Source organism: Notolepis coatsorum (genome assembly GCF_963971535.1).
Source record: "Notolepis coatsorum genome assembly, chromosome: 1".
Taxonomy (NCBI): domain Eukaryota; kingdom Metazoa; phylum Chordata; class Actinopteri; order Aulopiformes; family Paralepididae; genus Notolepis; species Notolepis coatsorum.
Window position 1 is genome coordinate 240,439,275 of NC_140165.1, and position 20,065 is coordinate 240,459,339.

The following is a 20,065-nucleotide window of genomic DNA, read 5'->3' on the forward strand; positions in this document are numbered from 1 at the left end:
CGAGATCAATCACCTGTACCGCTCATCAGCCAATCACATGTACCGCTCATCAGCCGAGATCAATCACATGTACCGCTCATCAGCCAATCACATGTACCGCTCATCAGCCGAGATCAATCACATGTACCGCTCATCAGCGAGATCAATCACATGTACCGCTCATCAGCCGAGATCAATTACATGTACCGCTCATCAGCCGAGATCAATCACATGTACCGCTCATCAGCCGAGATCCTCTCTCGGCCGCTCCCACATTGGTCGGGTCGTACAGGTAGAAGTTGAACAAATTTGAACTTTGACCCAGCGAGCGAGGCGACATTTCTTCACAACGTAGAGGGCAAAATGGCGATGCCACAGTTTCATATGAGGTTGAATGGTGGAGAATGAGAGATTTAAAAAAGAATTATTTGCACATAATGTCACTTGGCCTATTAGAGGTAGAGCGGTCATCTGGTAATCGTAAGGTTCCCGGTTCGATTCCCGGTTCGATTCCCGCTCCTCCCGGGCAGTGTGTCGAAAGTGTCCTTGAGCAAGACACTTAACCCCTAATTGCTCCCAATGAGCAGGGTGGCACCTTGCATGGTTGCCTCCGCCGTCTGTGTGTGAATGTGTGAGTGAATGGGTGAATGTGAGGAACAAAATTGTAAAGCACTTTGGGATAAAAGCACTATAAATGCACCATTTACCATTTATTCACTTTCTCAGTTTCTCCTTACGAAAATACTTAGTATTTTCACTGGAAAAGTGGCTTTTTCCTCATAGCCAAGATTTCTTAGTCCGTCCCGACTTGGCCATGTTGGCCAGCTTGACCTTCATCTTGTCCCGCTCCTCCGGGTTCCTCTTAGAAGTGCACTCCACCGTGGAGTCCGTCTCGAAGGAGATGGCGGGGGCATGGGTGAGCAGACCTCCGGCCTTCTCCTGGGCCATGGGCGCCGGCGTCTGCAAGACCAGCCTGCCCCTCAGGGAGTGCTTCAGCTGGAGCAGTAAGGGGTTGTGGTCAGCGTAGAGTCCCACCGTTTCCCTCTCGGGCCTGCAGCAGGTGGAGCAGGCAGAACAGAGGACGCGGAAGATGTACACCCAGCCCAGGTAGTGGAGCTCGGCGATGTTGAGCACGAAGCAGCCCAGGCTGATGCTGAACATGAAGTTGAGGAAGATGGTCTTCTCCGTGGCGCGCGAGACGAAGCAGTCGGTGCGAGTGGGGCACGGGTAGGTCTCGCAGCGGTACAGGTGGGGCACTTCAAAGCCAAACAAGTAGTACTGGCCCACCAGGAAGGTGATCTCCATGATGGAGCGTAGCAACACATGCAAGATATAGATGAGCAGGACCTGGCTGGACAACTGGGTAGGGTCCTCCCCTACCTCGCCGTAGTCCTCCTCCAGGATGTTTTGTTCCACCCCTTGCGCCTCCTGGGCGCCCCATTCGTCCCCGTATCGAGGGCAGTAGCTGGGCATTCCGACCTCGAGGGCTTCCACCCCGTCCCTCCCCATCCGTCCGAAGCCCTTGCCGGGGGGCGCCCTCTGGGCCAGCACCTGCCCCCTCTGGACCTCCAGCTTCTCATCCTTGGCAATCTTGTGCAGGACATAGACGATGTAGAAGATAGAGGGCGTGGAGACCAGCACTATCTGGAAGACCCAGAAGCGCAGGTGCGAGACGGGGGCGAAGGTGTCGTAGCAGACGTTGTTGCACCCCGGCTGCAAGGTGTTGCAGGTGAACTTGGACTGCTCGTCGCTGTAGACGGCGTCGCCCACCAGGGTCACCAACAGGATGCGGAAGATGAGCAGCATGGTCAGCCAGATCTTGCCGATCACAGTGGAGTGGTTCTGCACCTCGGACAGGAAACGTCCAAGAATGGACCAGTCTCCCATGGCGCAGCCTGGGTTGGGGGGCGGGACAACAACAAAAATTAAGGAGGTTTGTGAGTAAGAATGACTTGGTATTGGATTGTGTGTTCCTGGTTTAATTCTGCTAGGAAAAAGCAAAACAAGTTTAAAACTTCCTCAAGGAGTATCACAAGCTCTTTGTCCCTCATGTGCAATCCACATTCGACTAATTTCATCCCACAGATAATACATCACGTAACATCTTCAGGGAACTCCCAAGACACTCACAGGTACACAAAATATGTATGCGTAAAATACGTGTACCATTTATAGGTATTCATAGCACGTCAAACTACAGCGTTGTGCAACTTATTACACAGTAAGAGAACGAAAGGTCAACTCACCCCTTTATAACTTGCTTCTTTCCTATGCAAATCTGGAGAAATACTTTGCCATGCAATCTGCATGGCTATTTTTTAATGTGGCTGCAGCTTGACGGATGAAATGAACCCTGCTGAACGTGGCTGGGGAGAACCGGCTGAGCATACATATTCGGCCAGTCGATCCGAAGCTGGCATTGTGGTGTGGCGGTTTACAAAGGGAGGCAATGTACAGTCAGTGCAACAAAGATTTGAGAACACAATGGCGGGGGCACCTTTTCTGAACAGCCGGGAATAGTCACGACAGAAACGCCAGGGAACGAGCTGGAAAAGGGACACAATACAGGTGTGCGTTTAGGTCCTGTACCTGGCCTGGTTGAAAAGTACAACTTGGGAGAGAAATAAAAACATTCAATCTTTTTTTTCTTCCCCCTCTCCCCCCCCTCCCTGGGCAACGTCTCAGAAAATCTTATGAATGAAATGTCATATCACGTGACAGCACTGTGGCGTAGTAGCTCTCTCTCTGGCCTTTCTCTGCACTCCTTGGTCCAGTATACATACAGTGGGCCCAACGGGGGAACAACTTTGCTTTCGTGTAGTTTCCTCCACACAAAGTGTTATCCGGGTCTCTGGTACAGTATATCACACTGCACATTCAAAATACATAAACATTGTCTTCCATAGACATTCGGCGTCGTTAGATTTCAGATATCCAAGAATCCAAGTCCAGAGTCACTGTGTGTATGTCCCCCTCAAAAAAAACGTTGTCAAAAGACGATGTTATCGGGCTCTTCTGAGTGTATTAATCCCCAAGAATGATCGTCATGTTGGAAATGTGTAGTATCTTCTGTGCCGGTTCATCTGTCCCACTGTTGCATCTGTGGTCTGTCCGTTCCACCATTAGAATAGGGGACACTGCTACAGTGGACCGTTCCCCTGCAGTTTGTTAGGGGCTGGAATTCAATTGTCACTCTGTGTCGATGGGGTGAAAGACTGGATTAGTTTCAGTGTGCGTGTCATAATAAGTAAACAACACGGGGCAGACGTGTACCCGAAATACCCAACAGTCGTAGCCGGATCTAAAACGAGAAGATGGAGGAGCAATTTGGCTAATTTGAAAGTCACACTGTAACTGTCAATTAGGGGCTATGAATAAATGTTCTTTCACTGGGGAATTCTTGTCCAAATTTCTCCATTACAGATGTGCCTCTTTAGTGACCATGTCTCTTGACTCCATGGGATGTCAACACATTAAAGGTGCTGTAAGTTTTTTTTTTCTTTGTTAAAATAGGTGGTTTACATGTTAAAATAATAACTCTACATTCCGACAGCCCTCTCTGGTCAGTAACCCTCCACTCTGCAGTTAACAGAACATTTATTTTCTGGTATCCCGTTCCCACTTTATCTAATCAGGAGAGAGAACTCCACGCTGCCAAAATGGTCTGACAAAAATAAGAAATAAAAACGAGTTTTAAGCAATTGTGTCCTTGAAACAAGTAAGATAATCTACCAGTGCAGTAAGCAAATTTGGCTTGGCAAGATTTCTTGAAATAAGTAAAAATATCTAGGGTTCTCTCTCCTGATCGGATAAAGTGGGAACGGGATACCAGAATTATTTTTGCTGTTGAGTGCAGAGCGGAGGGACTGGGAGACCCATGTTACTGACCAAACACTCTATATCAGTGACAAAATGTAGAGCTATTTAACACTTATTTTAACAGAAGAAATACCACTTACAGCACCTTTAATGTGGAGAAGAATAGATCAGAGGTTCTAAATCTTTTTTTCCAGAGGTCCCGGAATCCTGTGACCCAAATATTTTAAATGCATGAAAATCATGTTGCTTGTGTTACCCTAATGTTTAGAATAGGCGTACAGGGTGAATACGTTCTTTCTTTTTTCAAGAGAACAGAAATCTGCTCTGACAATGGATAGATAAGCGGTGTGGGTTTTCACAGAGGCATCTGTGCAGTCCAAAAGCCACTGCAAGCAGTGTGTTCAATTTCAAAATAAAGCAAAGATTAAAGTCCTTTTAATTAGATTAGGAATTCTTCAAGAAACCTTTTAATAGCAACATTTTAATTTCAGACCACAAAGTTGTGAGAGCCTGGTGATGATACAGCCTCTGGTCACTCACAATCTCATTGGAAAACGTTATCGCTATGACACTTGATGTCAAAAAACTTTGCAAGCTTGAAACCCGGAATTTCTGCTGTGTCTCAACAGGTTATGATTATTTTAGATTCACACTGCCAAGCACTGAGAAAAGCTCTCTTGTTGAAACTTTTTCTGCTGACGCTAACTATGATTACACTGTGATGGTCCTCGTCTTTTTTTGTGTCAAGGACTCCCAAATGTATAGTATACGCATTTCGCAGCAGACCCTACGAAGATTTTGTTGTTAGATGTGATTTAGTCCAGAGTTCCATAACTATAGTGCACTTAAGGAGGTAACAGTGGAGAGAGTGAAACTTGAATAGTGACTGTAATAAATATACATTCTCTCATCAGGCTGATTTCTAGTCAGTGAAATAATAGTGAAACCCAACTTTTCCTGGGGATCCCCTGGAAGCTCCTCAAGAACCCTCTGAGAGCCACTGGCAGCATGGTGGTCTTCACAACAAAAGTAATGTGGCTGTTTTGCTATAGCCTAAAATCTATAACCTATTCATCTATTTATGGTGACAGAATGAAATAACCCAAATAATAAATAAAAATGACGTGCATAATTAAAAGTAGATTGTGACTTTCCATTTGATTTTATTATTAGTTTAAAGGGCTAAACATTAAATTATTATTATTATTAAATGACTATACCAAAATAGCATGGTCTGTTTGTCTCTGTGTAAGAGTGTTGTCACTTTTTTTTGTTTACTTCGTCAAATAAAGTTCTATACAAAGGGATGTCTGTAAGAGAGAGAGAGATTGGGGGAAATGTGATTTATTGTGAATCCCAGACACTGTCCCGCACCAGTCCATTGGCTGTGGTTCAGCAGCCCGAGGGTGACAGGAAGTTGTGGAGCTGCCATGTTTAGCTGCTTTGTGTAGATTCCTTGTAGGTTTCCTGCAGATTTTAAGTGTTGCAATGGAACCGAGCTGGAGTACGTTTTTATTCCAGGTAAGTGGCACGCTTCGGGAGAAACACGATCAACTCTATTAACGTTGTCAAAATAGCCCATGCATCGTTGCCCCGACGAGAATTTACGCACTGAATTCAACTCGAGCTATCCAAGCAAAACAATGGTGGTAGCGTTAGCTCGTTAGCTTAGCTTTAGCTACTTGGCTCTATCAGCCTGAGACCCCCAGCTGGGTGAGCGCTATGGCGACCTCAGGGTGGGCTTTTCCGCTCGTTCTTTCCGTGGTTTCTGCAGCATATCACGCCGCATCGCGGTGTTTGTATAAGTAAACACGAGAATCCCCGTGCTAAACGTGCGGTATTGTGGCAGATCGCTAGCTGGCGTTCATGCAGCGCTGCTAGTGAGATTAGCCTGTTAGCTCCTCGGCGAGCTAGCTGACGAGTTAGCCCCTGTAGCCGCTCTTCTGCTCCGGGAGAGAGGTGGCGTGATCCGGACAGTGACTCGTGTTTTAATTGGCGATTTTATTTAGTGTGGTTTTCCAAACCGATTCGTTGGAACACAATGAATGAATGGCGTCCGTTGCTTTTACAAGGAACATGGTCGAATGTAGACTGACGAACACACGCGGAGAGGAGGGGATCTGAGCCGCACTTCCGATTCTTCCAAACTTTCCCCCCTTTTCCATGTTGTCCCGAAATATGGAACCGCGGACGGAGAGGAGGAAGAATGCAAACTATGTTGCATTAAGCCGCGGTCAGGTCGTCAAACTGCTCAGTGCCAACTAATCCTCGCAGAGTGTAACGTTAGGATCCCTAATGCACCAATGTACAGTTTCTACGTCAAATGTATACTCTCTTTTCTGGACTCTTTTTGTATCACAAACAGTACTGTATTTATAGATCTGGTATGTCATAAATGTATAGATGTAGCAGTATTGTCTACCTGTATGTTATGATTGAAAAAAATGGGGGACCCTGATGTAAACAAGACTAAAGTCTTTCTCTGGTCTGCATCCCCCTTAACAGTTGTATGTATTGAGCTGTACTGTACCCATTCTGCAATCTGTTAATAAAGTTTTCAATCAATCAATCACCAGTGCTGATCTGTAGATCTGGCTCATTCCGAGAGGCGTCCGGGCTTTTTGTCCATTCGTAAAAAAAATGGCTAACCTCGTAAAATGCATGTTTTACTATTTGATTAGGCTATGAGTTAACTTATTGTATGACAGACATTCATGATGAACATGAACACGAGATTATAAACATTCTTAATATTAAAACGGGTTTGCCTACCTGGTGGAATTATTAAGCATATTTCAGGTGTATTAGTGATGTGCATTATTAACTAATAAAATAGTTTATTCAACTTGATGCAACTCTTGCTCACCAGGCCCAGGAGTTCAAAACATTGAATCCCTATTGATTGATTGAACATGTGTATTAACAGATTGCAGAATGGGTACAGTACAGCTCAATACACACAATTGTTAAGGGGATGCAGACCAGAGAAAGACTTTCGTCTTGTTTACATCAGGGTCCCCCATTTTCTATTCATAATGAGTTGAAATGAATGAATACAAATCTGATCCAATCAGATGGGGATTAAAAGTTTTGAACTCCTGGGCCCGGCCCCAGGGGGGTAAATCGTGAAACCGTGTCAGATTGCTGAGCAACTGCAGACATGCAAACTGTTGGCTGCGCATGTTCCTGTCGCCAATGATTCTGAAAAGTTTAAAAGCTAAATCTTTATAATCTCAGAGCACCTTCATATGCTCCGGAGGAGTCCACACTTTGCCATGTCAGGACCATTGACTATAATACAGGTTCTAAATCTGTAAACATGGCCATGCCCACCCGAGTTTGGCCTTAAACCATTAGTAGGGGGGCTAAGATGATGCACCGTGCCCTGGTAATGGTGACATAGTCATAATTGTCCTGTATTGCCCCCCCCCCCCCTTCTCGCAGGCACAGTTATAGGCTACACTATCTCCATTCCCTGGCTGAAGAGGTTCTGTTATAGGCTACACTAGCTCCATTCCCTGGCTGAAGGGGCTCTGTTATATGCTACACTAGCTCCATTCCCTGGCTGAAGAGGTACAGCTGTTTGTGGTTAATTGGCTAGAGCCAGGGAGCCATTATGATGGTTTTATTTCATGGTGAACATGGCTGAAATACCTGGAGCTGGTGTGAGGGAGCGGGGGGGCGACATGTTATTCAGGGCCCAGTGGATTGATCACATGTGATGTGGCATCTAATGAGGCTGGACTCTAGTGTGCGTCACTTGTTATTGTTCTGTTAGCGTTGTTTTGATGGTAGCTCGAGGGGGGGGGGGTGCTGTCCAGCCATGCTTCCCTTTAGTATTCTGTTCGTATCCGGGGTTGTAATGTAGTCTCGCTCCCGTCCAGATTAAAATAATTCTGTGAGCTTTGCATCATACTACAGAGGAGACGGATGATATCATTGCTGTATGTATGATTCCTTAATATTGTAAAGTATCTCTTAAATGAAGGCACAAAGACTATATTACATGGTGAATGAGAGCCACACAACAAAACGGACCTTGCATAAAGCTTAACTTGTCCCATATTTGCACGAGTCTTGACATTGGCATATAAACACTCAGTCCTGGTGGACTCTGTGATCATTAATAGACTGTTATTAAACTACTAGCCTGGAATCAACCCAGGATATTCATATCATATGACTGGAAAGTGTTCAGATACTACGATTGTAAGGTGGATGGAAGACGGGGGACCTGTTTTTTGTTCTTCTTCTCCCAAGCCTACTTTGCTTTTCAACCAGTCCAGAACTCTTCTTGTCCCATGAAGTGTGACGTATTTGATGTAGTGTATACGCTAATATCGGCCAAATGTATACAGTACAATTGAAGGCCAAGCCAGTCGCCTCCTCGCTTAGGGGGCCGCGCAGATGTAAACAGATTAACGTCCGATTGAATGAAGCTCTCTCCTGCCGCGGCGCGTCGTTGGCCCGCCTCGCCGTGAATGAAGAACAGAGGGGCTGCTTTTATTTGTGCCGTGTTTCTTGTTATTTTCCACGCCCCTACTCTGTTTCAGCACTATTTATCTTGGAATGACCTCAGCCTTCAGAGCGGATTTGTATCAAAATCATCAGAGCAGCGTGAAGGCACAGCGGGCTGCTCTCCCTACGCTCCCCTTGTCTGTGTGTATGTGTGTGCTGCTTGGCTGTCACACACACACACACACGCAGGCTACAGGCCTGGCCTCTGCACGCACACACACACACACACACACACACACACTAGAAGAAATGCTAATGGCAGTAACAAGTCCAGTCTGAGTCCCACTACAGTGTGGAGGATATAAAGGGGACTCGACAACCTGTGACGACCCCTGGCTTTTTCCACCGTCCTCAAACAAGAGTTACACAGTGCGGCCGCCGGGCGCTAAGAAGGGACGCTGCGGCCGGCAGCTGAGCAGACCCCCCCCCCCCCCCCCCCCCGAGTCCCGTAAGAGCATCAGCCGCCCCGGATTTGTGTCGTCCACAAAAGAGCACGCTGCACACACCAAAAAAAAGCGAAAGGAGAAAAAAAAAGGGGGGAACAGGGAACACAATTTGTGGATCTCTGGAACTCCCCAGACCACGACGTCCCCCTGCCTGCCTGGCCCGGGCGGGATGCTTGGCTGAACCTGAAAAGCCGAGGGGTCAGGTCTTTAACCCTGCCCGGTGGTGATTACAGAAAAGAACAAGACCGTCTCAATCGGCGTGTCTTTGGGCCGACCTGTTGTAAGGTTGTCGGTTACAATGTGAACCTCTGTTCACCCCCCTGGCCAAAATATTCATAAACCCCCTCCTCCCCCCCCCCCTCCCTTCATCCTGTGCCTTTGGGGATATGCCATGACCAATTGGACAATGCGGGCAGCTGCAGACTTAAGATGTCCTCCGCGGCATTGCTTTATTACGGCCGTTGCGTCGCTTTTTGTGAGCTTGTCGTCGCTCCTGTGTATTTAAAATTAGTGCGATTTTCAACCCTCCATTGTGTGCATTATTCGGTCGTGGCGTTTTGGAGAAACTCTTTAGATATACTTTCAAAGGATGGGATTTGTAGTTCTGTTGAACCGTCGTCGGACACATCTGCATCTACCTCCCCCCAACAAGTATGGAGTAAGACCAGATCTAGCCTACGTTTCCACCAGGTTATTGGTGAGAAGACGGCAGTCCCATCTTTGGCTTCATAGGATGACTGTGGTGTTGGGATATTTATATAACCTGTGTGAGCTACGAGGAATCTATGATGACGGTATAATCCAGACGACAAATAAAGTGTGTTGTTGGGCAATAAAATAACACAATCTCTTCCAGCTCTTTAAACCCGCCCGTTTCGGTCCTCTACCAATACCACGTGCTGCTCTCAATGAGACCAAGTGTGCGGAAATCAGTGTTGTTTAATGTGGTTGGAGAGATGACAGAAGTGTGAAACCGTGACACCTCAACTTGCCCCAAGCCACATGAAGGTGGTGTGAAATAGCGGCAAACGGGATATAAATAGCACCCAATTGAGTGCTATAGCAATAGTGGCGCTAGTGGCTTACAAGTCGACCTACACCGTTCTACAGTACACAGGAGTTTTATTTCCCAAACAAACCCCACCACAGATATATATATATAGTATTTTTTTTACAGAGCTTTGAACATGGCCAAATGTATTAGTGTAGTCAGGAGGAAAGCATTTATATATATATATATATATATAAAAAAATACTACACCATCTGTTTTGTATTTTTTCTACTGGTCTCTTTTCATTCAAACAGACTTGAGGTTCCTCTTCGTGTTCGGATGTGCATTTATTGGGTCTCATAGTTGGATAACCGGTTGAAAATGTTGAAAATGACATAAACATCACCCAACTGCAGTGGACGTAAAACAGGGAAATGTATGCCTCTCTTCATACTTTCTTGTTTTTAGCTTTGTAACGTGAACAATGTTAACGTTCCCTTGAACTAGGGATGTGCACAAGTTCACGTTTTCTCCATGGTCTGTTAGTTGGTGGGTGGTCTGAACGAATAACTCAATATTCGGTGTGTGTCCACATTCACAAAGGCAGGCTAGAAGAGATGATCGGTAAAAAAGAAAATTATTCTCACAGCAGCATCTGGCACTCGTCTGTAGAGCTTACGCTCGTCATGCTAGTAGGCTATATTGATTAGTTTGGTTCATCCTCACTTGTTGCATGAACAGATGGTTTTTTTCATGAGTTTACCTCGTGGAGAGCTACATTTAATTCTCTTGGAAGTTTGTCACAGGGCTTACGTTGTAACCAGTTACTGAGCCAAAAAAGAACAACAACAGTACATGCAGGCTAGAGGCCAGGCGGGAACAGTGCTCAAAGCCCAAGTTAATGACGCCACTGAAATTGTAAAACTATTAAATTCTTAATAACCTGCTAATTAAAAATTACAATCAACTTTGATCCGGTGTCAAACATTTTAATTTAGTCAGATTTTTCTTTTTCACTCTCTGGTAGCTAGCTTGCTATCACGGGCGATACAACTGATTTTGTATGACAGTAACCTAGTAGCAACCGTGTTTACTGTTTATTTACAGCTCCTGTGTGCAACACATTGTATTTAAATCGGAATACATTTAGTTAATTTCCAGCCAGACACCCCTCTCTCTCCATACTGTGTTAGCGCAGCACCAGCATTCCACCAGGCTAGCATAACAACAATAGAACTATATAAGGGGAACACCATATTTTTTTTTCCTTCTCGGAAGCAACACTTGTGATTGGACGATCGAGAAAAGAGGGCAGGGTTTGAGAAGGGTCAGTTTGCTCCGCTGCCAAGGCTTTATTCAAAACTACCGTCGCCAAAGGGCTACTGTCATTCTGGTCTTGTTTTGGAACGATGTAGCCGCACCACACGCACCTTGACCTGTGTTGGGTTTGAAATGGCCAGATAAAAGTAATGCACAGGTTGTGCAGCTCGCTTACCTAAATTAGAACACACTGTGCCAGACGATGGCTGCTGGTCACATGAAAAAATGGGCTCCATCACTGCAGGAGATCACCTTACATGCAACAGATTTAGATTCTTGAGTGGCAGCAAAGAGCCGTGTTCTGGACCCGCGTGCGAGTTCCACTTGAATATAAGCACGGTACCAGATATTTATTTCACAGTGCCAGAGAAGCGTTGAGGCCTAGGTGTGTGGACCCATCGTAAACCCCCCCCTCTAACACATAGTCGTCGTGAGGCACAACAACCTTTAATGTGCTGTGAGTGGTATTTTATTGTTAAAATAAGTGTCAAGTAGCTCTACATTCCGACAGCCATCACTGATATAGAGTGTTTGGTCAGTGTTTGGTCCCAGTCCCTCCACTTTGCACTGCAGTAAACACAAAATGCATGTTCTTCCCACCAGGAAAGAGAACCCTAAATATTATTACCGGTATTTCAAGAAATCTTGTCAAGCCTAACTTGTTGTTTTACACATTTGTTTATATTTTTTGTTTTTGTCACACCATTTTTGCAGTGTGTGGAGATCTCTCTCCTGATTGGATAAAGTAAGAACGGGATACCAGGAATTTTTTTTTCTGTTTACTGCAGAGCGGAACAAACACTATTACCAGTGATGGCCGTCGGAATGTAGAGCTATTATTTTAACATTTAACAGACTACTTATTTTAACAAAGAAAATACCACTTACAGCCCATTTTTTTTAATTGGGTAAAAAAATAAGAAAAAAATACTCAAAATAAACAACAAACCAATGGTAGCGATGGATGGAGGAGAAAGGGAGACTGTCGGTGTGTGTGGTATTTTGTTCATATCACATTCTGGTGCTCTGCACCGTTGACCTTACATCATCTTGCCCAGCTCCCATTCAGAGCATGACTCCTGTCTCTCTGTCCGTCTCCTGTGTCTTATTAGTCATTCGGCACCTTGCTGAACAGCTGCCTACTAAAATCCCATTGCGAGAGTTGCGTTCGTGGCTGCTCTTGTTTTCCGAGTCACTCGGATGCCCAGGAAATGAGTCACTTTCTATTTCAGATAAATTAAAGGCTTTCTTTCTGTGTTAAAAACCCGGGGCCGCCTCCTTGGTACATAATCCGCTCTGTGCCAACGGCGCGGGCAGAAGATTTCTGAAGGGGTTGATGGCTTGATTGTGGGTTTTGAGGAGGAGGATCTGTGAAATGTATGAATCCAAAATACTAGACGTGATATAAAAACGTGTTCTTCAGTGTATGAGCGCAACTATTTTGGACGGCCTTAATTAAAATACAAATACCGAATTAAAATGTGACGTGGAAAAACCATGCTGCTTCCAATCCAGTGTGATGTTGGGGAGTTTAAACCATGTGTCTGGCAGATAAAAATAAGCTTTTGTTGTCGCGATGAAGGATGGCCTAGTTAGGTAATCCACAAGATTCTTTGCCATCACTTGAAAAGCACAACCGCCAGGCGACCAAATAGTCTCTCAGAAAATGTAACGGAACTGAAGTTCTGATGTTCTCTCTCCTCTTGGTCCTTTGAAGAGAAGGGGGGGGGGGGTTAGTGGGGAGAGCCCCTTTGATACCGTTCTACTTTCATTCCCTTTGCCAAATTACACTTGTAAGCACATCTCTGATGCAGCGGTTCTGCTGACAAGGCAGCCCATTACAGCTTTCTGGAGCAGAAACTCTCCCTGACCCTCTCTTTCTGGTATCTTCTCGTGTTTGTCTGTACTGATGTGTTTGCCTGGGTCTGTTGTCGTCCCTCTCTTTCTGGTATCTTCTCGTGTTTGTCTGTACTGATGTGTGTTTGCCCGGCTCTGTTGTCGTCCCTCTCTTTCTTGTAGAGCCATATGAAATATGTTTTATTATTTTCCAAATTCCATTTTATTTTTTCCCAAATTCCGATTTTTCCGTTTGAATATTTCAGAATTCTGTATTTTGCTCTTTACGCTCATTTTACCATCAGAAATTGTGTCTAATAAGTGGGAATGAATAAAAGTCCACAATTTAATAAGATATAACAGTCTTTAATGTTTAAGTGCTGCAGTTCAATTGTAAAGTGCTTATAAGCTTCAAGTAAAGAAAAAACTGTAAACAAAACATTTCCTTGGCTTCTGGCTTCTGAGTTAAAGGGGAACTATCTTATAAATGGCCTTTTTCAGTGTTTAGCATTGTTTCCTAGCTATGTGGACTTATATTAATATGATCTATGTCTCTAATTCTCATATTGGCGCATTCTTCCAATTCTCCTCTCACAATATTCACCCTCACTGAACTGAGTCATCTGAAAATGTGCTGATTTGTGATGTCAGAGAGACTCAGCTGCATGTTGAGACTCACACACACTCCACACAGTTCCCACCGTGGTTGGAGCCCAGGCTCAAAACGGCTTAAGATCTTGAGGTAGAAAAATGCTGTTTTTGAGGACTTGGATTAGAAATACAAAACAATGAATTTAAAAAAATAAAAAATTACAGAGGTGTTCCATAAACTCACAGGAATTGTGTAAAAGTGCCCAAATAGTGAAAGAAATAGTAAAATAGTTCCCCTTTAACACATTTTAAGCAAACTTTTCTCTCTGTGCCTAAAGTAAAAAAGATAAATAACTGTAAACAAAACACTCGATACAATAACTGTAAACACAATAACTGTAAACTGATAACACAAGCAAAAAAATATTATATTTAAGCCAAATAATATCGTGACAAAAAAAAATGCTTCAGTCTGTACCTTTCACTGTAAAATCAAATATTGTTAAATGATGGTGTGAGATGATGACTGAATAAACTACTACTACTACTACACACAAAATAAAAATACACATTTCAAGTTTAAACAATAGATACAGCTACTGACATTATCACAATGTCAGTAGCCTAGCTATAGTATATACCGGTATTCTATTAGTTAGTATAGCGATCAGCCCAAGCCAAGGCAATGCTGACTCCGGGAGTCGAGACCGCAGCCTCTTGCATTGGTGACGAGCGCAATCTCCGCTACGCCACCTGACCGCCCCCAATCCACAGTATGTTGACAATATTTACAAAACAACTTATCGCCGGAGGCATACAAATCTTTCGGATACTGCTCTGCTCTGCTCTGAATTGAGGGTTTAGTGTGGTATTTCGTAGCTTTTTAGATGATGTTAATACCGAAGCAGCTACACGCTTGGACATTGCTGTGTTGTTGTGAAGCAGTGTGGAAGTGACGTGCGCGTTGTAACACGCTTTAGCGTCCCGGTCATGTTTGCTTTGCACCAAACGTTCCATCGTTCTCCCGATAAACGGAATTTCAGTCCAAATTATGGCAAATTCTGCAATATTCCACGCTTTACAGTTGATTCCATTTTTATTGCTCAATTCCGTGATTCCGTCCGCGATTCCGTGATCACGGCTTTCATATGGCTCTACTTTCTTGGTATCTTCTCGTGTTTGTCTGTACTGATGTCTGTTGTCGTCCCCACAGCAGGCCAACGAGGCTCTGCATCACCAGCACCAAGTGGCCGCGAACAGCCTCCTGCCACTCCTCAACTCCGGCACGGAGCCCCCGGACCAGAAGCCGGTGCTGCCCATCCCTCTGGACCAGAAGCCCCCGGTCAGCGCCGCCGAACTCCTCAAGGACAATGTGGCCAGCGGGACCGGGAGAGACGGCGGCGGTGGCAGCGGAGGTCCGCCCCTCGCCGTGGTCAAGAAGGAGCCCAAGTCCAAGACTCCCTTCATCTGCGGCTACTGCAACAAGGCCTTCCGGGACAGCTACCACCTGCGGCGGCACGAGTCCTGCCACACCGGCATCAAGATGGTGTCGCGGCCCAAGAAGACTCAGTCGGCGCCGACCATGGTGCCGCTCATCTCCAGCGTGCCGCGGGAGAACAGCGGCAATCCCTCGTACATCTCCACCGTGGCCGGCATCCTCACCACGGCCACCACCTCCACTTCCACGGGCACCAGCATCATGACCCCCATGCAGCACCACCACCAGCACCAGCACCACCAGCAGCAACAACAGCAGCAGCAGCAGCAACAACAACAACAACAACAGCAGCAGCAACAGCAACAACAACAACAACAGCAGCAGCAACAGCAACAACAGCAGCAGCAGCAGAGCATCCCCAAGAAGCCCCCCAAGCCTGTGAAGAAGAACCACGGCTGCGACATGTGCGGCAAGGCCTTCCGCGACGTCTACCACCTCAACCGCCACAAGCTCTCGCACTCCGACGAGAAGCCCTTCGAGTGCCCGATCTGCCAGCAGAGGTTCAAGAGGAAGGACCGCATGACGTACCACGTGCGCTCGCACGACGGCGGCGTACACAAGCCTTACATCTGCTCCGTCTGTGGGAAGGGCTTCTCCAGGTATGGGGACATTATTTATCACCCTGTTGTACACGGATATCTCAAGCCTACTGTTTTCCAATAATATTACATTTTCAACCAAGTTAAACGTTACTCTATTATATAGATAAGTGTCTTGTCAATTGGCCTAATATATTTTCTAGCATGTAAGGTGAGTTTCCTTTTTGTATTTTCTTCCGTGAGTTTTTAAAGGGCACTGCATTGAAAAGTAGTGGCTTCTTATCACTGCTTTCATCTCAAAGGGCCCCAAAATTGTCGTTCATAATAGAAAAGAAACCAGATGAGTTTGTGAACCAACTATGCTGCATATTCCTACTCCAGCACACCGAGAGTGCTCTCTGCTTTTCTAAAGCTTTGCTGGCAACTCGATTTTTAGAGCATTTTAGACGCGTTTTATTTTGGTGGAAGTTACAACCTCAGGTTATTCTTTTGCTAATGTTTCGTTTGCAAGTGCAGCTACCAAATATATATATTGATATCATGATCATCCTTGGATATTTAACGATGTAATTTGTAATTTATGTAATTTATGACACTAGATCGGTCTGCAGCCTTGAAAAAGCAAGGTTTTATATAAGGGCAGTAGGGCACAATTCTGCCCACAATTTGACTTTAACCAAGAGCATTTTAAAGGTGGGGAAATAAAATTCTAAATAAAATTCAATGACAAGAAAATATAAATTGAACGCCAAACTTTACATTTCTGTAGAGCTAGTGGTTTGGCTAAAGAGAGAGAGATGGAACAAATCATGGACAATGTTGGTGCTGCACCAGCCAATTTGAAAACAAGCATGTAACTTGCATCTTTAAAATAAACCAGCCAAGGTGCTGATTGTTGTTCAAGTGATTCATACGAGATTATGAAATAGGCCTCTGATTTTCAAGCTTTAATATGAACAGAACCAGGTTGCACTTTCAAGTAGGACTTAAAACTTGTCAAACTATACCGGCGCTCAAGCAATACATTAATATATAATTTATTACACATGTAAATATTTAATAATATATTTTACGTAGCATCTGTATTGGTTCACATGCAAACTCCCCACAAGGAGACGTATTAAATGTCTCTTTCTCAATACATGTCAAGCAGGCCCCACCTCACCAGATGCCATGCAGTTTCAGTACTGGCTCATGACATGCAAGCAGTGGCCCTTGTAATATCTCTCTAGACCTTTTGCGTACGTCACATAGTGGTCCCTCGTGTCGCCCCCTCCCAGGGAGAACGGCACGGGACAGGGGGAGTGCTGCTGCAGGGGCCCGACTGCACCAGAAGAGATGGGTCTCCAGTGGCAGTCCTGCTCGCAATGGTAGTGTTTTTGACTGACTGGTCTGATTTACCTACTCCATGGACTGAAGCCCCTCCCCTTTTTTGCCCCCTTTGTTTAGTGCGATTTCCCCACCCCTCCACAGAAACCCATAATTTTGTCAAGTTGTTATTAAGTTAACCAGACGATATTGATTTGATAACAGTGTTATCCATTGGGCATATTCAATCCGGATAATGATACAAGGATATATTCCTAGGAAAGGGTTTTTAAGAGATCCGGTTCATAGCATAGTGATTTCGTAGAGAACGCCACTCTGTCTCTTGTGTCCCAGGGAGTGCAGCTTTCATATCCAGGCTTGGTAGTGTTGAAAGAGGCTATCCCTTTTGCCTCCCTCTTAAACGAAAGAAGGAACCTGGAAGGGGGGGCTGCGGGGTTGGGGGGGGGGGAAGCTTTTCAGCTCCACTGCACTCCTGAGAAGATGGGACAGGACGCCTGCTCGCCGTCGTGAAAAGCCCTGCCAGTGTGAAACAGCCTTTCTTAGAGATATCCCTGCGCCACACACTCCTCTTTCTGGTAGAGGGAGAGATCTCGTGGAATAGTTTGTCCAGTCGGACCGTCGCCCAAGAGGTGTTCCCATGGAGAGCAGCCATAGGATCTTCCTTTTTTATTTATTAATATGATACAATAGAGTTTGTCTTCGTTGAGTCAGATAGGCAAAGTCTACACAGGTACTAAATCGGTAATAACTGAGATTGTTTGCTGCCCAAAATATGTGGCAAATATTTGCTAGTTTAAAGGTAGTCGCTAGAAATGGCTGATTTCACATGACCAGCTCGTACCATCTCTGGGGATGCATTTAAGTGTCTTTATTTGGCTGCTTTCTTTGTCATGGTATCAAATGCAACTTTAGGGATAAGGTTGGGCTTTAGCTGTTGTTTATTACAAAGAGGGTCAGGTTCTATAGCACATGCCAATATTGAATTACACGCGAAAGGCCCGATCTGACTGGCCTCAAGTAGCCCGTTTCATTTAGAGATTACATATACAGACCGACCCTGTTATAGTGGGACTGTGTCTCTTGTGCATTCTCAATACAGTTTCCATTCACGTTTTTTTTTTTAATATGAATGAGAATTAACACTCGGCCCGCTCAAATAAATATATAATCGCGATTGCATTTAACATCCCCCAGCTGTTAATCAGAGTATCACAATTGAGTTAGAGTATTGTAACTGGGAAACCTATAAAAGTGACCTATCTCGAACCCCGTCCTCTTTTCCCGATCCTCCAATCGCAATTGTGATTGGAGGATCGAGAAAAGAGGGTGGGGCTTGAGACGGATCTGTTCCCCCTTTTAATTTTTCCCTCCACAACCCTGTCTTTGAGCTTGCAAAATAAATCACATGGTTTTGACCTGTAACGAGACGTGTGTGAAACTGTAATTCTGCTTTGATCGCGTGCTGCTTATCCAAAGTTATGAATTTTGCACGTTCTCTTTGTGTCCCCCCTCTTCTTCTGCCACCCTGCAGGCCCGACCACCTCAGCTGTCACGTCAAGCACGTTCATTCTTCAGAGAGGCCCTTCAAATGCCAAGTAACGGTAAGGGCACATGCCTCTCGCTGCACGCTCAATCTCTCGCCTCAGATCTCGCCTAACGGTTTCACTGGGCCGCACGCTGCTTCCGTCGGCGCAGAAAACGTGGTGAGAATACCTCATGTGGGGCGAAAACCTTGATCTGGGATCCTCCTTTTGGGCGGCGTTTCGGTCGGCGGTTCCCGGCTGGTATGCCACGGCACACTGCGTGCCTTGAAGCCGTATCCAGTGTGCTGCGGAATTTTGAGATCATCAATTAATGTTTTATGAGGCCTCATAAAATGTAGTTTTCTAAATTACACGCAGTTCAATGCCACATAATATTTGTGTCAGCAGTCACATATTCATAACTAGTTGCACACATTTCTTCATCTGAATGTGCCCTTGATTCACATTCTCGGTTAGATTTTTCTCTCTTTTTCTTTTTGTAAACTGGAAGTTAAATTCTACCCTAAAGCCATGAAGGATTAGGGCTGTGTCAGATTACCCGGGCTGTTTTGTAACGATAGAGTTGTACATTCTCTACTCCTCCCTCCCTCCACACGGACGTGCTGCTTGTGATGTTCCTGACATTGCACCGTTTCTTCTTGTATCTGTCTATAATCTCTGATTGCACATCAACAAGGCATATGTTTGATAGGCCTTGATATCACCCCCAACACTATAACATAGCCTACACTGGCTTATCATTATTGTCTTATTCAATCTGAACAATAATGTCTTGGACACTCTCCTCGCAAGCTCTCCTCGCAAGCTCTTGTCTTGTTTTGATTAATATAAATGGGTTTTGATGAGTGACAGATTGACCTGATATCTTTTGTCAGTCTGCCATGTAGGGTAAGTATCTCTTATGACAATACTATCATGACACTCGAGACGATTATACGTGACAAGTTGGTGTGCCTTAAGTAGTGATGCACCAATGTGAAAATTGTGGCCGATACCGATAACCGATATTAATATTGCTGTTCTGGTCGATACCGATATTTACCGATGTCGATATCTCTGTATAGAAAACACTTTTTTATGATAATCAAATAAAGAGCTATTTTCCAAAACGCATACTTTTTTTTACTTTTGTAACTTATTTTCAGAAATGACTGATATTTTGAAACTATTTAAGGCCAAAACATGTATAAAAAATAGTTTTTTTATCGGCCCTATCTTGATATCGGACCGATACCGATGTGTAAAAAAACGGCCATATCAGCCGATATTATATCGGCGGCCGATATATCGTGCATCACTAGCCTTAAGATCATGGTTTGACTTGTGCCCTGGGCCCAGACGGGTTGAGAGCCACAGGTTTAGTAGGTAACAGTGGCACGGCAACTGTGCCCCTCTCTCGGATCAAAATACAGGAGTGGTTTTAATGCCAGTGCTGCCGTGGTACAATCGAGGTCGGATGAATGAAAATCAAAATGCTCACGCACCCACAGTGTAGTATTGGAATGAGAAATAACAAGCTTTATTGTAGATGTACACAAAGGTTATCATACTCAAGAGAGACGGCAATTGACCTCTCAAGCTCCGCCCTTTACTCCTCGATCCTCTAATCACAACCCTGGCTTCCCTCTGACGGTGTTTGCAGCCGAGAGACGAG

General features: G+C 44.9%; 2 protein-coding genes across 5 annotated transcripts in view; one reads left to right on the plus strand and one right to left on the minus strand.

Moving 5' to 3' along the window:
• Window positions 1-756: 756 nt before the first annotated feature.
• On the minus strand, window positions 757-1,866 carry LOC311229202 (gap junction delta-2 protein; the record flags this gene model as incomplete). The annotated part of the gene is made up of 1 exon (XM_084315272.1): window positions 757-1,866. The coding sequence occupies one exon, from the start codon at window positions 1,864-1,866 to the stop codon at window positions 757-759; it is 1,110 nt and encodes a 369-aa protein (XP_084171398.1).
• A 3,332-nt stretch (window positions 1,867-5,198) lies between these two features.
• The window catches only part of LOC311245493 (vascular endothelial zinc finger 1-like), a 36,853-nt gene continuing 21,986 nt past the window's right edge, over window positions 5,199-20,065 (plus strand). For 2 of the 4 annotated variants that reach the window (XM_084335347.1, XM_084335348.1), the window contains exons 1-4: window positions 5,199-5,319; window positions 14,715-15,598; window positions 16,819-16,908; window positions 18,399-18,468. In XM_084335347.1, coding sequence (XP_084191473.1) covers window positions 5,287-5,319; window positions 14,715-15,598; window positions 16,819-16,908; window positions 18,399-18,468 — 1,077 coding nt within the window. In that variant the 5' untranslated portion in view covers window positions 5,199-5,286. The remainder of the gene's footprint in view (window positions 5,320-14,714; window positions 15,599-16,818; window positions 16,909-18,398; window positions 18,469-20,065) is intronic. The other 2 variants (XM_084335349.1, XM_084335350.1) reach the window with 1 other exon arrangement.